The sequence below is a fragment of the Toxotes jaculatrix genome, chromosome 16 (genome assembly GCF_017976425.1).
Source record: "Toxotes jaculatrix isolate fToxJac2 chromosome 16, fToxJac2.pri, whole genome shotgun sequence".
Classification (NCBI taxonomy): domain Eukaryota; kingdom Metazoa; phylum Chordata; class Actinopteri; family Toxotidae; genus Toxotes; species Toxotes jaculatrix.
The window spans coordinates 10537614-10553078 of NC_054409.1; the positions used below are offsets into that span (position 1 = coordinate 10537614).

General features: G+C 37.8%; 2 protein-coding genes across 2 annotated transcripts in view; one reads left to right on the forward strand and one right to left on the reverse strand.

The window, feature by feature from the left end:
• The window catches only part of il11ra (interleukin 11 receptor, alpha), a 45682-nt gene extending 40942 nt beyond the window's left edge, over positions 1-4740 (forward strand). Inside the window, exon 12 of the mRNA XM_041058945.1 lies at positions 468-4740. The gene's annotated coding sequence lies outside the window, so the exon portion shown is untranslated. The remainder of the gene's footprint in view (positions 1-467) is intronic.
• A 2966-nt stretch (positions 4741-7706) lies between these two features.
• Positions 7707-12738, reverse strand: tmem267 (transmembrane protein 267). Its single transcript, XM_041059766.1, has 3 exons — positions 12661-12738; positions 10736-11200; positions 7707-9771 (listed from the first exon to the last, which is right to left on the reverse strand). Exons 2-3 carry the CDS (start codon positions 11141-11143, stop codon positions 9436-9438), a joined length of 744 nt encoding a protein of 247 aa, XP_040915700.1. The 5' UTR covers positions 11144-11200; positions 12661-12738; the 3' UTR covers positions 7707-9435.
• Between the last annotated feature and the right edge of the window lie 2727 nt (positions 12739-15465).

The window sequence follows — 15465 nt, forward strand, 5'->3', positions numbered from 1 at the left end:
TGGTGTGGTGAAGCTAATTAAAATCCTAATTAAGTGTCGCTTCTTTCAGATTTATGTGACTACCACAAAACGCCCTAAAATGGGAGCTAAGGCAGTGAGAAAAGCATAGCAATGCTCTGCTGTACTAAGATCTGAAATGCTTCAAAGTGCAGCTATAAACAACAGTCAGACAACCCTTTAGATATCCGGCCAACTTGTGATTATAAGCCTAACATACACACACACACACACACACACACACACACACACACACACACACACACACACACACACACACACACACAGATTATAACCCTGTAAGTATGCCTGCATATGTCTCATCCAGCTCTGTTATTTAATTCTGTGCTTTTAAGGCAATGCTTAATTACATTATGATTTATACATGTATTTTAAAGTTGCATTTTCTCTTCCACTTCTCTCCTCTCTTCTCTCCTTCTTGACATTTTTTTTCTGTCCTGTTCTCTCAGGTTGATTTCAAGCATCTCCTTCTCATCAGCCCGTTGTAGGGCTCCTCTCAAGAGTCAGCCTCTGCCTTCGCCAATGTAGCATGCTGACCGTCCGCATTCAACTACATTAACCACAATGCATCAGTTAGAGTCCATCCAGGACAGCAGGGATGAACCCATACAGGGAACTGCAGAGTAGGGTAAAGTTGTGAAGTTGCCCAGTATATAAAAGCTGACTGGATGGCCGGTTTTGCATAAATCACATGTGCAGGACATATTCAGTGGTTACATCTAACTGCACTACCCAGAATGCATCAGCAGAGTCCATATACTGTCCACGAAGGGACACAGAAAACAGCCCCTATTCTGTTTCTTCACTTAAGCAGCCTCACTGCAGTTCACTCTTCAGCGGACTGTAGGAGCGACACTGCGCTAGGACATTTGAGTTCACTCACTACCGATGCTGCTTCAGTTGGACTGACTCTTCAGCCTCTGTGGAGAGGGGTGACATTGTTTTGAACTTTTCACATTTTAATCAACACCTTATGACAGGAAGTGCAGCTGCCAAACAGGAGAACATAGGTTTGTTTTTGTGGGAAGAAGAAGATTTTTTTTTTTTTGCTTGTCTCTTCTCCCACCCAGAACTCCTCACTTGCTTTTTTTTTTTTTTTTTTGAAATTCTTTGTGAGACAGATTAATGTGTGTCCGTTATTACACCGACTGACCAACCGACTCAATGCTGTGAAGGAAGCATAACATTTGCCAGTCTCTCTGTGTGCATCTGATGCCAAAGCAGCAACTACGGGCATTATGGTCTCAGCTGAGGGGCAGGAAGCAGGAACCTGTTACTGGCTCCTGACCTGAGGGATGGACGCGGAGAATAAGGTCCAGGGGCGGGCTGGGTTATTTAGACTTTATTTGACAAATGATTTTATGTTGCATGGTATGTTTGTTTTGTTGTCTGATGTCTTTAATACAGGTGTTATTTTGTTTCTTTTGTTACACCTCTTTCTGTCCATCCATCCACTGCTCTTGAATGTGTGTGAAGAAAAACACATGATGAGAAAGAGAAAGAGAAAAGAGATAATGGCCTATCACAAACCACCAGCATTATGATATCATATAGATACTTAGTTAACTAGAGAATATTAAACCATAGATATTCAACTCTCCTGTCTGGACTCCAAATAACCCCCAATAACTTCTTCCCCAGGGTCAGGTTTGAAAATGGTTAGATGTTAGCATTTCTTTAAAAGATTAAACAAAGTCTGCCCACTCAGGGATAAAAGTCAAACCGGGTCAAGTTACATCAAATACAGTTATTTTATTTTTGATATCAATTAATCTGTGGAGTCTAGAAAATCTCAAAAGAAATCATTATAATTTCCCAGAGTCCAAGGTGATGCCTTCACATTTCTCGTTTTGTCAAATTCAATCATATTGAATTTAAAATGATTTAAAAAAAAAAAAAAAATACAGAGGAAAGCAGCAAATCCTCACATCTGAAAGGATGACACTAGCAAATATTTGGCACTTTCTTGATGATAAAATGAAACAGTTGAAATCTTTTAAAATTGCCGTCAGTCTATGGATTGAGTGACTAATTGTTTAAGCACTTGGCCATTGTTACAGCCTTAAAGGTTTAGTCAGCCAGGTTGTTACCTTAAAAGAAAAAAAAGAAAAAGGTAAAGCCACAAGGTCATATAGTGCATTGAGAGACCTTTTTAAGTGAAGTTGATAAAACTTTGCCTAGGTTAGTAATTTCTTTTTAGGCTATATGTTTTGAGATTTTAAATCAATTGCACGAAATGTGTTACAGCTAAAATGAAAAAAATAAAAGATTGTAGATTCAAAGGTAGAAACAAGAAGCTTGTGACAAGTTCATTAGCTAAAAGCTAGTGAAAAGTTACTTTGAGAAACTACTCATGAAAAATGAAAACAGATGCAGGAACAGCTGATTAATCTGACAATACCTGTAAGAGCGAACACGTTTATTAGTGCACCTTACATCTAATTTTGGCATGATGTCTTTTTCACGTGGTGAGTGGGCTCTCACAGTCACTGCTATACCACCAGAACAACCCCGAAATGGTTTGTGGATGGTTACTACGGAAATATTCAGTAGCATATGTTCATGTATACCACAATAACTGAGAAGTGCACAACAGGAGGGCTTACACTACGGTAAATTAGAATGAATGTTGATGAGGACGTTTGCTTAGGTGATACTTGGCATTTGAGGGAAATAGTCAAAGTTTAGGAGAAAATCAGCAGCAAGGCATCAACACAGATCAATCACGGAAACGGTTGGCATGGACAGCTGCAGTTCAGTGTTAGTGTAGCTCAGCACAGTGATTGTACCAGTTGTACTTTTCGTGGCAAGAACATCGTCATCTCCGTGACTGACAGATCAGAAGGCTCTTGTTTGACCAGTCAAGCTTTCACCATGTGCTCGGTCATCCGATGAAAGTAGAGTTTATGTAGCTCAATCAAAGCGTGATTGTTGGTGGGTGTGCGCATGAGACGAGCACGAAGATGATGACTTGACAAGAGCGACTCTCGCTCACTGCACTTGTGTCTCACAACCCACCAACTCATGGAAAGTGAGTGCTTCACCGTATGTCAAGCCCCAAATACCTCTAGTACAGTCCAGTACATCTGGTTTAGTTCTGCTTTGGACGGCTGCACCTACAAACCTTGTGTCCTGGCTATCTTTGCGCCACACAATGGAAGCGAGAAGCTGTTAGAACATTTCTTTCTCCTTTGTTTCTGTTGGTCTGGTTGTTCTGTTGATCCAAAGCCGTGTAGTTACTAACCAGTTGATTGATGGATTGACTGACGGACAGTGTAGTTTGTATCAGAAACACAAGGTGCATCTAAGTCGAACTTTTTCCAGTTTGATGACTGTATGTTCTCTCAAGCTAGCTCCACGTATTATGCATGAACCCAGTTGAAGCTTCTTTTTTTTTTTTTTTTTTTTGTATATTAATGTATCACAAAAAAATACATGTATAAGTGATGTTTATATCTAGTGAAAAAGAGAAACATATTCTTTGGGATAGTTTCGCAGACATGGTTTTAATTCAGTCTTGTGTTAATTTGTAATCAACAAATTAGCACTTAATACTAGTTTTAGAGTTTATTAAATTTTATACAGTAAGTGAAACCCTACAAATATCAGGTTTGTTGACAGATGTTGTCGATACATTAGCCGTAATTCTCCAAATTATATTGTTATTCTAGAGAACAGTGAGAAGCAAAATTCTCAAACGACTGAAAAATAGTACTAGTGACTGAGCATGACCCATGTCTGGAGAAGCTTCCCAGCGTTGTGTATTTGTGTCTTTTCTCCCCAGTTATATGAAGCTGTACGATTACTGTATGGACAATGTGTTTACTGAATTCATCCTCATCCCACTTGCATTTCTTTTAGTGTTGAGTTTCTTTCATTTCTTTGCAGTCAGATCAACCACATTTTTTTTCTTTTGCAGCTCTTCCTGAATTCCTGTGGCAACACTCACAAAGAAAGCAAAACATTTCTAAATTACATTTGACAGATATATATTAGGATAATCGTCACATCTGGATAGCTTTTTTTTTTTCATGTTTTTCTTTCCTTCAAGATCTAGCTGAAGTGACCTTAGTCAAGATAATGAACTGGCGACCCACAGTAACCTTTATACTGTATATGCTGTTTTATATGGCAGAACTACACAAATGGAGGGAATAATTTAAAAAACTAAAAGAATATAAAAACCCAGAGATAAGAGCTATTTTGTCATAACTGCTGGGTTTCAGGTAACAAGATTAATATTTTTCCAATCTAAACAGAAAAAAGTCAGAAATTCATTATTTGTTACTGCCAAAAATATTTTTTTTATCGTGCAAATTTCAAATTTTCAAGTCAGATCATACAAACCATCACATTGAATTTTATGTGAGTAAGATGCCCTGTCCATCCTGTTTCTGAGGTTCTAAGTGATCTGTTTTTTTTCTGTACATTGTGGAACTATCAGTTGCCACCTTTCTCTTTCATTTTAGTGGTGCGTTCTCTGGTTTTGTGGACGCACTTGTGGTATTCTCAGTCTTTCCATGTTCCTCTGCAGTATGTGATAGCAGATGGAGCCTGTTGATTTTAGTTCTTATAACTCAAATTACACTCAGGCATCCATTCTCAGATGTACATAGTCTTTTTTTTTTCTTGCTTTATGTGTACGACAGATATCACCATAAGCTGTTTTTTTTCTCTCCCTGTCCTTGTATGTTTCTGTGAAATAAATACTATTTTATCACACTTGTTGTTTCTGGGGCTTCTCTGTTTTTTCCCTCAAAATGTATCTTGGCAATCTTTACTCTTTCTTTCATATCTTCTATTTTTTCTTCCACTGAAACTTTGCTTTCCCCCTTCTTCTCTATTGGTTAAAAACACTGGTGAAAATTTACTCTTTGGTTGGTTGTAATGTCTGTGAACAAATGTCAACTGCCTCGTGCCCGAGACATTTTAAATATGGTGCAAAAAAAAAGGCAATTACTGTCAACAAATGAGCTATTGATGGAGACGATGGGTCGTCTCTTCGTGGCGCCGTGGGTATTGTTTGAGCTTGTGATTGTCAAACAGTTGACCAGATTTCCCCTAAAGCGTGTTGCTTCTTGTTGCAGTCTCTTTTTTTAGAAAGTTTCCATTATCTGATTGTGACAGTGTCTGATGAATCCCAAATGCTCAAGCTGCCTTTTGTTGTCTTTGTGAAAGGGGCTTTTAAAATGTACAACTGGAATGAAGTTTGGCTCCACTTCCCATGTTGCAAACATGTTGTCATGTGGGCTTTAGCATATTCAGGGATCCAAATTTAAAAAGTACAGGAGTGTATTCTCTGTTGTTGCACATGGATGGCTTCCATGTTTTTGTAGATGAGGAAATCTCTTGCTCCCTTTTTTCTTTGAATAACGATTCAGTTGATGTACAAAAATGCTTTGTCTGGTGCTGGTGTGGTTGTGGAGGACATGTTCAGAATAGCGGCAGCAGAGCGGAGGGTGTGCGTTCTGGCACAGAGAACACGGAGAGGGCAGTGAAAACTGTGATTTTAGGTCACTTCATTAAGCAGAATGTGGCTGCTCTGAATCAGTCTTCCTTCCTGCTGTATTCAGGATATTCCCTATTAGCAGCAACAGCTCAGCACAAAGACTTTAAGAGAGACACATGAAGTACTCACTCAGCAGCTGTAGTGAGCCTGTGTAACTGTGTCCAGTGTCCTGTTCACTAATTTGATTAGTGCAAGCAGAGAGGAGCCTCAAAGTAAGTGAACTAACACAGTAATGAGTTCAGTGTGTTTTCTTGCTTATGAATTCAACTTTCATTTGTAAGAGGGAGATTGTATTTTTTTTCTTCTTTTACATGAGGCTAATTAGTCTGCTCACATTGGAAAGTAAAATGTTTGTTTCCCCTTCAGAAAACCATTAGTCATGACTCACACAGCTCACCATTAGCACAGCTTAAAAACCGATAAGAACCACCTGTAAATGTTCCGTGCAGGGAGTGGTGGAGCTGGACTGTTTTTCTGTAGATTAGGAAAACAAGAAAAAAAGAAAAAAAAGATCCCCAAGTAATTTTGAATATTTAAATTTAGTTTTTGTTTAATACTCCATTTTCCCTCCAATAACTGTTAGCTGTGCTGGAGAAAAGAGGAACAGGGGGTCATGTTTCACGTTTGATTTCTAAAACATGTCTTTTGTCTCCACAGAGGATGACGAGTGAAGAAATTTGCATCGCTGCCCATTTTCTACAATGGATCCTTGTACTGACATTAAGCAACATTTCCAGTTGCATAATATGGGGACAAATCAGTCAGGTAAGAGACTCCTGATATTTACTACTAATGATATAATTTAACATCTCTATTTATACCTCATCTTGATTCACTATACTAGTAATAATCTACTATACTACTATGCAAATGTACCACATGTACAGACAAAAACAGAGAACATATATATATATGTTTATATATATAGGATATATTTTATTGAGATAAAAAGAACACTACATTAAAACTATCTCGTTAATATCGATACTTTCTTACTATTAAAACAAACCAGCAAATAAAAATGACTTTGAACAAATAATACAGAACATGAGTTAAACATAAAATGTGCAAAATTCAACATAACGTTGCAGGAATGAAGGTTCCATTGTGAACATAAGCAGCAGTAAAAGAGATCAGGTTCTACTGAAAATGACTACTAAATGGCAACTAAAATGGGGCTGCAGCCTCCCTGTGAGTTTCTCACATTAGTGCTAACCCTCTCTTTCTAAAATTTCCTCTCACTCAGTGTAGTGTGAGTGACTGTTAAGAGCTGCTTTTGTGAATACTTGTAGTCATTGTGAATTTCTTTCTGTACCATTATCTTCTACCTTCGAGTATTTTTTTTACATCATTCCAGCGTTATACAATCATTCTGTAACATAAAAATCAGTTGCAAATAATTTAAATACAAATGAGAGTGCAACAGTAGCAAAACAAAAAATAAAAGTAAAAATAACTCAAAACACATTTTAAATGCCTTTTTTTCCTATAACAGGACCTGTTGAGTGCCAATCTTTTTATCTCATTTAAAATTCAAGACTGAGCAGTGACTCCTTACTCCACTTAAATTAACAGAGAAAAATTTATGCAATTATCAGAAGTGAAACAAATAATGAATTATCACAGCTCACTGCAGCCACCTAGTGGACAATAAGCATCACCACAACTTTAATCACCAGCTTTACAAGAAAAAAGAAAAAGAAATTTGATGGAAATTAAAATATTTTTGTGGCTGATTTTTGAGAAAACTGTGATGTAAACTAAAATCTTTCACAGTTAAAAAACATAGATACGGATCATTATGAACCTCTGGAGGAGTCCACCATCCCTTTTATACTGAAATCATGTCAGTTACATTCAAATGATACAAGTCCTTAAAACCCATTAAATCCACTCTAATACAACATATTATCATTAAAATTATTATGCATTATTTAAAACACAGTATTAATACTGTTAAGGAATGTGCATCAGTCTACATCTAAAGCAGTGTAATGACTTTACCTCCAAACGCTCTGTCTTGGTGAATTATAATATTAATGTCTGATATATTCTTAAAATAGAGAGGCCACGTCCCTCTGCGAAATTCATGGTTTCACCACTGAAAAGCCAAATGAGAATTCCAGCATGTAGACTGTACTGTGCACTCTCAATCATTTAAGTACAGTAGCATAATAAAAACTGCGATAGGACAAAATACAGCAAGAATTTGTTTTTTTTCTTCTTTTTTTTTTTTTAACATTTCGTTAACTATCAGCATGTAATATGAAGATATTACTTGTAATGAACACTATTTTACAAATTACTCCCTTGAATGTTTAAAATAAATACACAGTTAACCCTTAGTTTCATCTTCTCCTTTCCCTTATCCTTTCTATGGTTGGTGTAAAACAGAGGTCACTTCAAAATAACATTAAAGTTCAAAGTCATCTGTCATATTTCATACTTTACTTCTGCTGTAACAAATCTCTAAATGTACATAACATAATGAGTAAAGTTTCCTGTAAAAGAAAGTGTTGGTGCAACTGTAAGAATCCAGAAAATAAGCCAACAGTCTGAACTGTACAGCATCTTCAGCACAGTATCTCTTAACAGTGGAATACTTCTCACTTTGCAGGGTGATTCATGGATGCAGGAAAAAACAACAACAACAAAAAAAACCCAGCCTTTTTATCCAACGAGTATCACCAACAAAACTGGTGCTTTGGATTAAAAGGATTTTTAAAAAGTCCATAGTTATTGAAAAGAGGATTTCAGCTAAATCCAACAATGCTGATGCCGTGTCAAGATCCTGCAAATTTTAAAAACAAACAAGGAATACCACCACGTCGGGCAACTCTAAAATCCTTGTCCCGTCAACGTGGCTGACACATTTGGCACTGAAAACCACTGCTGCAACTCTGACGTGCAAAAACTGGCTTCTACAGGAACCGTTGTCTTTGACTGGACAATAAGGCTCAGCCAAGCAGCCGGAGGGGTGACAGGTGCTGCATTTAGTGATGCACACGATAATCATGGTTTTGGTTAATGTTTAATCTGTCGTTGGACTGTGGTAGTGACTTAAACACCTAGCTACGATGCACTGAATTTCACTACAATGGCAGATGAACAATCTTAAACGCACAGTGGAAACACACTGTTGGATGCACTGAGGGTGAAAGTAACACTGCTAACAATATGTCAGTGTCATACAGCCTGTGGTTGACCTTTGGTTGACTGTTCCTTGAGTGTTCTTAGGATAAGGACGGATAGTGGTAGTTAAGGTAATAAGAGTTCTTGGGGGGGGATTCAAGAAATGATGTCAACACTTGTGCCTTTAGTGGAAATCAAGTCTTGGGTCCCATATTTGGGTTTGGGTAGATGAACAGATAGCAGGTGAGCCTCTGCAAAACGATATGTCAAAGCTTTAAAGGGTCACTCCCCAAACACTTAAGACAATTGTTAGAGAACCACATCACTCTATAGATAAGTGAACAGCATTCATATACAATGTCATGTTACCAGAAAAAAAGAAATCTCACCAAAAAAAAAAAACATTGTGGTTGGCACTCGTACTGGAATGTTCTGTTTCTGAAAAGCTAATTTGTTATTTTACAGATGTTTCCATCTAAGGAAACCCAAATGTTTAGACTGTAAGGGTTTTTTTGTTTTCCATTTTCATATAGTGACTGTTTCTTCATCCTTGTGATTGGAAACAAACCAGAAAAAAATGAATTCCTTCGCTGGATTTCTCCTCAGCCAAGCTGAAAAAACATGTTTTAAGTTGATCTTTCATCATTTCCACTAATACCATTGCATTCTCCAGTAATTTCAAGTATCTACAAGTTGTTTCAAACAACTTACAACATATTTACCCAGAGGTGATCATACCCGATCAGTATTAGACGCTGATGGAGAGTCAGTGGCCTCTAAACATCGATGGCCACCCCGTGTTTGGTGGAGATCACGTCCCTAGTTCCTGTCAGATACATGAGCACTGAACACAGGTGAGGAAGGGTCGCTGTGGTGCTGACGTACAGCCAATAGGGGATCGGTGTCGTGTTGCCGAAAGGGCACACCCACAATCCGTGGCGCACGGCATCCCGGACGTGGTGCGTCGCCATGGAAATGAAAAGCATCCACGGCAAGGAGCACCAAGCATCTTTGAGGCGTCCGATCCACATGAGAAAGCGGAGGGAGAGGCAGAGTACGGGGATGAGAGAGGAGCAGTGTAGAGGAGGACGCTGAGGGAGGGACACAGCAGCCTGGATGGAAAGTGGGAGAGGAAATGACCAGTAAATGTTTAGCAAAATGTTCTTCGGCACAATCTATAAATATTATTACTGCGTGCCCTTTGCTGCAGGAAGTCTGGAGGCTTGTGAGTCACATTTCTAACACTGATCAGGAATTTGGCTGATTTCTGTTCTTATGAAAACGGTTTAAAAATACATTCGATGCAGTTTATACAATGACTAAATTGCCCAAAAAAAGCCCAAATGTTTGCATAAATCTGTAGCTGCTTTTCTTCAAAAGGTCACGTCTGTGCTCACACATCAAAGCTACAAACAAAAGCTGAATGCATGCATGTAAAAAAAAAAAAAAATCTAATAAAAAAAATAATGGGGAACCTGACATCTCAACTTTGTTTAGATATACTCTGAAGGATATGCAACAAATAAGTCAGAAGATCAGGTTTCAAAGGAACACAGAAAATCGTCTGGTTTAATAATCTATAATTTTTCCCTCATCAGATCAGAGAATCTTTTTTCCTCATGTTCTCAGAGTCCTTTAAATGGCATTTGGCATGAAGAGGCCGGGTTCTTCCATCTCTGCACAGGATGTCTGAATCTCTGTCAGAGTGATCACTGGGTTCACACGAGTGTGTGCCCTTTCTAAAGCATGTCAATCAATTCAATTTGCCTGAGGTGGACGCCAATCAATTTCTAGACACATCTCATGGGAAATCAAAGCAAACAGGAAGCGCCTGACCACAAATCAAACTGAATGAGAGATTTCAGTTTTTTTATATTTAATAAACTAGCAAAAGAATGCATTCAATTGTAATGATGGTTTCAAAAAATCAGAATCAACTCGGCCTGCTCAGCATTTTTATACATGCCACATAGCTGTGCCATGCAAGTGCACCTGTGTGGGAGAATCTGCATTCGTTATGTTTATCCACTCACTAATTATGGTTTTTCCTTTTGTTTGTAAGGGTGCAGGTCTCACCTTGAGTGACAGGGATCCAGCCATATAGAAGTGGTCCAGGTCTATGATTGATGCCAGAAGACCAGCCAGCAGCACCTCATACAGATCGCTCTTTTTCCTCAGTCCAATAACAACCGCCCATGACCACAGCCCAACTAATCCATGCGTGGCATTGTCCAAGGCAGCACGCAGCCACAGGTGTTGCTGGATGACCGACAGTTGGAGGGCATGGTCAGCCACCACACAGAACATGCCGAGTCCTGCAGAGGCCAGCAGAGAGGCGGAGCTGAATGTCTGTAGGAGGGCCTGAGCTTTCTCCGTCTCCACAGCCAGGCTGAGAGGTACAGGAGCACCGTCTCCCCCGAGGCCCATCCCCAGTAGTGGGGACGAGGAGAGGGAGGAGTCGAGCTTGGAGTAGAATCCCTGCATGCTGTCAGATGGCTGTGCGAGCCAGTCGCCACTGAAGGTCAGCAAGATTCAGGTAGACTGGGAAGAGAACGAAGGAGAGGGATTAATGAAGGAAAGTTGCTTTAAGTTATCTGAAACTCTTTGAACTATAAACAATGGATATGCACGAAAAAAACATAAACGTTATAAACTAAATGCAAACAGGTTTAGACTACACATTATTTAAAACAGTAATATAGACCATGGACTTGTGTGTGTTCCTTCTTTTATCTCCTCATTCATTTTCCTGAAAAACTATATTCTAACTGTAATTCCTACATGGGTGTGTTAATTATGTATCACAGTACAGTACCTGCTTATACCACTTAAACACTCACACATTTAATGAAAGAAATCTATTGTTTTTGCCAGTAAATAAATAAAACTGCCATGAGGTTTTGATAATGTTCCTATATCACAGTGCATCAAGAACAGAATGAAATGTCACTGTCCAAACGGGGGAAGGAGATAATCTTTGTCTCACTCTAACAAATAAAGACGATAAACATGACAACATGATAAAAAACAAAAACTACATGCATTACAACAGTTACAACAACTTTTATAAATAAAACTTCCCAGCATGGATATATGTTAGTGTTGTGTCTTGATTATACAAGATATGTTTGACATAAAGGTACAAATGATGCAATGCATGAGGCTCTATCACTCTATATTACTGTTTCAGTTGTTTATCCACCCTATACTGATTGGGCTGGGTACCCTTGCCTTACTTGAAATGCATAATAAGCAACCATTGTACAGTGACTGTGTTCATATGCACTGCTGGTCTGAAGGCTGCCCATTTAACCTGCACTACGATGAAGAGAAAAAGCCTGGGACAGTAGACTCTAGACCCTCACTTTCCATCCAAACACAGCGGGTTCATTTGGGAGATCGTTGCTCATGGAGTCTTTCACCCAGGGGGGGATGTTAAAATAGGTCCCTGTTTCTCACGCAACTGGGTGAAATGTAGGACAAACGGCAGCCTTTCTGAATTCATCCCATCGTTACCAGCTGCTCATGCAAACACAAAGTCTCCATCTCTTGAAGAAAAACAAATCTCCCAACGTTACGCTCCTATGCATTAAAATTTAATTAGCTGTTTATTTTTGTCACCCACTGGCAGCGGATAACCCACAGTAACTGTTGTTAGGATCGTGGTTAACGCCATATTTATTCGTCTGACATTAACACGTTAATGTTGGAGCGTTTAAAGAGAAAGATGTGTTTGTTAACCTCGTTTTACCGAACTACAATTACTGTACCACTGACGATGGCAGCTAGCTAGGAGCTAAGTGGCTAACAGTGACACTGAAAGACGCTGCTTTGTGTAGGCGGACAGCAGCTGTCGCCGCTAGCGATGCTAAAACCACTGAATTCCACAACACGACGCCCTTCGCCTCCAATTAAAAGACATAATTCAATTGCATGTTGGCTAATTCACGTGTTTTTAAGGGATTTCTGAGCAACCGGCTGATAAATATAACGATACTCACCCCATTGCACTGCACTGGTTATTGCTAGTGATGATCCTCTGACACCCGAGGCTCCGACACATGCGCGGTAGCTCATGAATAGTGATGTGTGGGTCGCGAATGAAACGGCTCTTGGAGCCGGCTCTTAGAGACAACAACAAAAGACAACATCGACGCATTAGAAAAGTATAGTTAAGAAAATTGGTGACACCAGGAAAAGAAGCAAAATATGGAACCATTTCAATTATATTGATATTACAAAGGCACAGTGTAGAGTCTGGAAGAAAAGAATTTCTTATAGAGCCTGCTCCACAAACAACTTGTGGTTAATTTAATCAACAAAACAATCTGAAGAGCCGCTTGGGAGCCGAAAGAGCCGGATCTTTTTAGTGAGCCGAGCCAAAAGAGCCGATTCCCACTAGATGTCCTACTCGAGCACTGTGTCATTGAAGCCTCGGGTAATGAACCATTTTTTTAAAAGTTAGGTGTAGAATCTTCTACAAAGCCTAAATCAGCCATCACTACATATGACGTTTTTTATGACTGTTTGAGAACTTACTAATAAATGAGTTTTTTTTGGTATATTTTGAAGCCTTACCTCTGTATGACGTTTTTATATGAATTTTTGAGGCCATACTAAAGTATGACTTTTTTTGGCCGATTTTGACGCCTTACTATACTATGACGTTTTTTATGACATTTTGAGGTCATACAAAAATATGACTTTTTTTGGCCGATTTTGACGCCTTACTATACTATGACGTTTTTTATGACATTTTGAGGTCAAAAAAAAATTTGACTTTTTTTGGCCGATTTTGACGCCTTACTGTACTATGACGTTTTTTATGACATTTTGAGGTCATGCAAAAATATGACTTTTTTTGGCCGATTTTGACGCCTTACTGTACTATGACGTTTTTTATGACATTTTGAGACAAAAATTTTTTTTGACTTTTTTTGGCCTATTTTGACGCCTTACTATACTATGACGTTTTTTATGACATTTTGAGGTCCAAAAAAATTGTGACTTTTTTTGGCCGATTTTGACGCCTTCCTATACTATGACGTTTTTTATGACACTTTGAGGTCATACAAAAATATGACTTTTGTTGGCCGATTTTGACGCCTTACCATACTATGACGTTTTTTATGACATTTTGAGACAAAAAATTTTTTTGACTTTTTTTGGCCGATTTTGACGCCTTACTATACTATGACGTTTTTTATGACATTTTGAGGCCAAAAAAATTGTGACTTTTTTTGGCCGATTTTGACGCCTTACTATACTATGACGTTTTTTATGACATTTTGAGGCCAAAAAAAATTGTGACTTTTTTTGGCCAATTTTGACGCCTTCCTATACTATGACGTTTTTTATGACACTTTGAGGTCATACAAAAATATGACTTTTTTTGGCCGATTTTGACGCCTTACTATACTATGACGTTTTTTATGACATTTTGAGGTCGAAAAAATTTTTGACTTTTTTTGGCTGAAAAAAACGCCATACTATACTATGACGTTTTTTATGACATTTTGAGGTCGAAAAAAATTTTGACTTTTTTTGGCCGAAAAAAACGCCATACTATACTATGACGTTTTTTATGACATTTTGAGGTCGAAAAAAATTTTGACTTTTTTTGGCCGATTTTGATGCCTTACTATACTATGACGTTTTTTATGACATTTTGAGGTCGAAAAAATTTTTGACTTTTTTTGGCCGAAAAAAACGCCATACTATACTATGACGTTTTTTATGACATTTTGAGGTCGAAAAAAATTTTGACTTTTTTTGGCCGATTTTGATGCCTTACTATACTATGACGTTTTTTATGACATTTTGAGGTCGAAAAAATTTTTGACTTTTTTTGGCCGAAAAAAACGGCATACTATACTATGACGTTTTTTATGACATTTTGAGGTCGAAAAAATTTTTGACTATTTTTGGCCGAAAAAAACACCATACTATACTATGACGTTTTTTATGACATTTTGAGGTCGAAAAAATTTTTGACTTTTTTTGGCCGAAAAAAACGGCATACTATACTATGACGGTTTTTATGACATTTTGAGGTCGAAAAAAATTTTGACTTTTTTTGGCCGAAAAAAACGCCATACTATACTATGACGTTTTTTATGACATTTTGAGGTCGAAAAAAATGTTGACTTTTTTTGGCTGAAAAAAACGCCTTACTATACTATGACGTTTTTTATGACATTTTGAGGTCGAAAATTTTTTTGACTTTTTTTGGCCGAAAAAAACGGCATACTATACTATGACGTTTTTTATGACATTTTGAGGTCGAAAAAAATTTTGACTTTTTTTGGCCGATTTTGATGCCTTACTATACTATGACGTTTTTTATGACATTTTGAGGTCGAAAAAAATTTTGACTTTTTTTGGCCGATTTTGAGGCCTTACTATACTATGACGTTTTTTATGACATTTTGAGGTCGAAAAATTTTTTGACTTTTTTTGGCCGAAAAAAACGCCATACTATACTATGACGTTTTTTATGACATTTTGAGGTCAAAAAAAATTTTGACTTTTTTTGGCTGAAAAAAACGCCTTACTATACTATGACGTTTTTTATGACATTTTGAGGTCGAAAAAAATTTTGACTTTTTTTGGCCGATTTTGATGCCTTACTATACTATGACGTTTTTTATGACATTTTGAGGTCGAAAAAATTTTTGACTTTTTTTGGCCGAAAAAAACGCCATACTATACTATGACGTTTTTTATGACATTTTGAGGTCGAAAAAAATTTGGACTTTTTTTGGCCGAAAAAAACGCCATACTATACTATGACGTTTTTTATGACA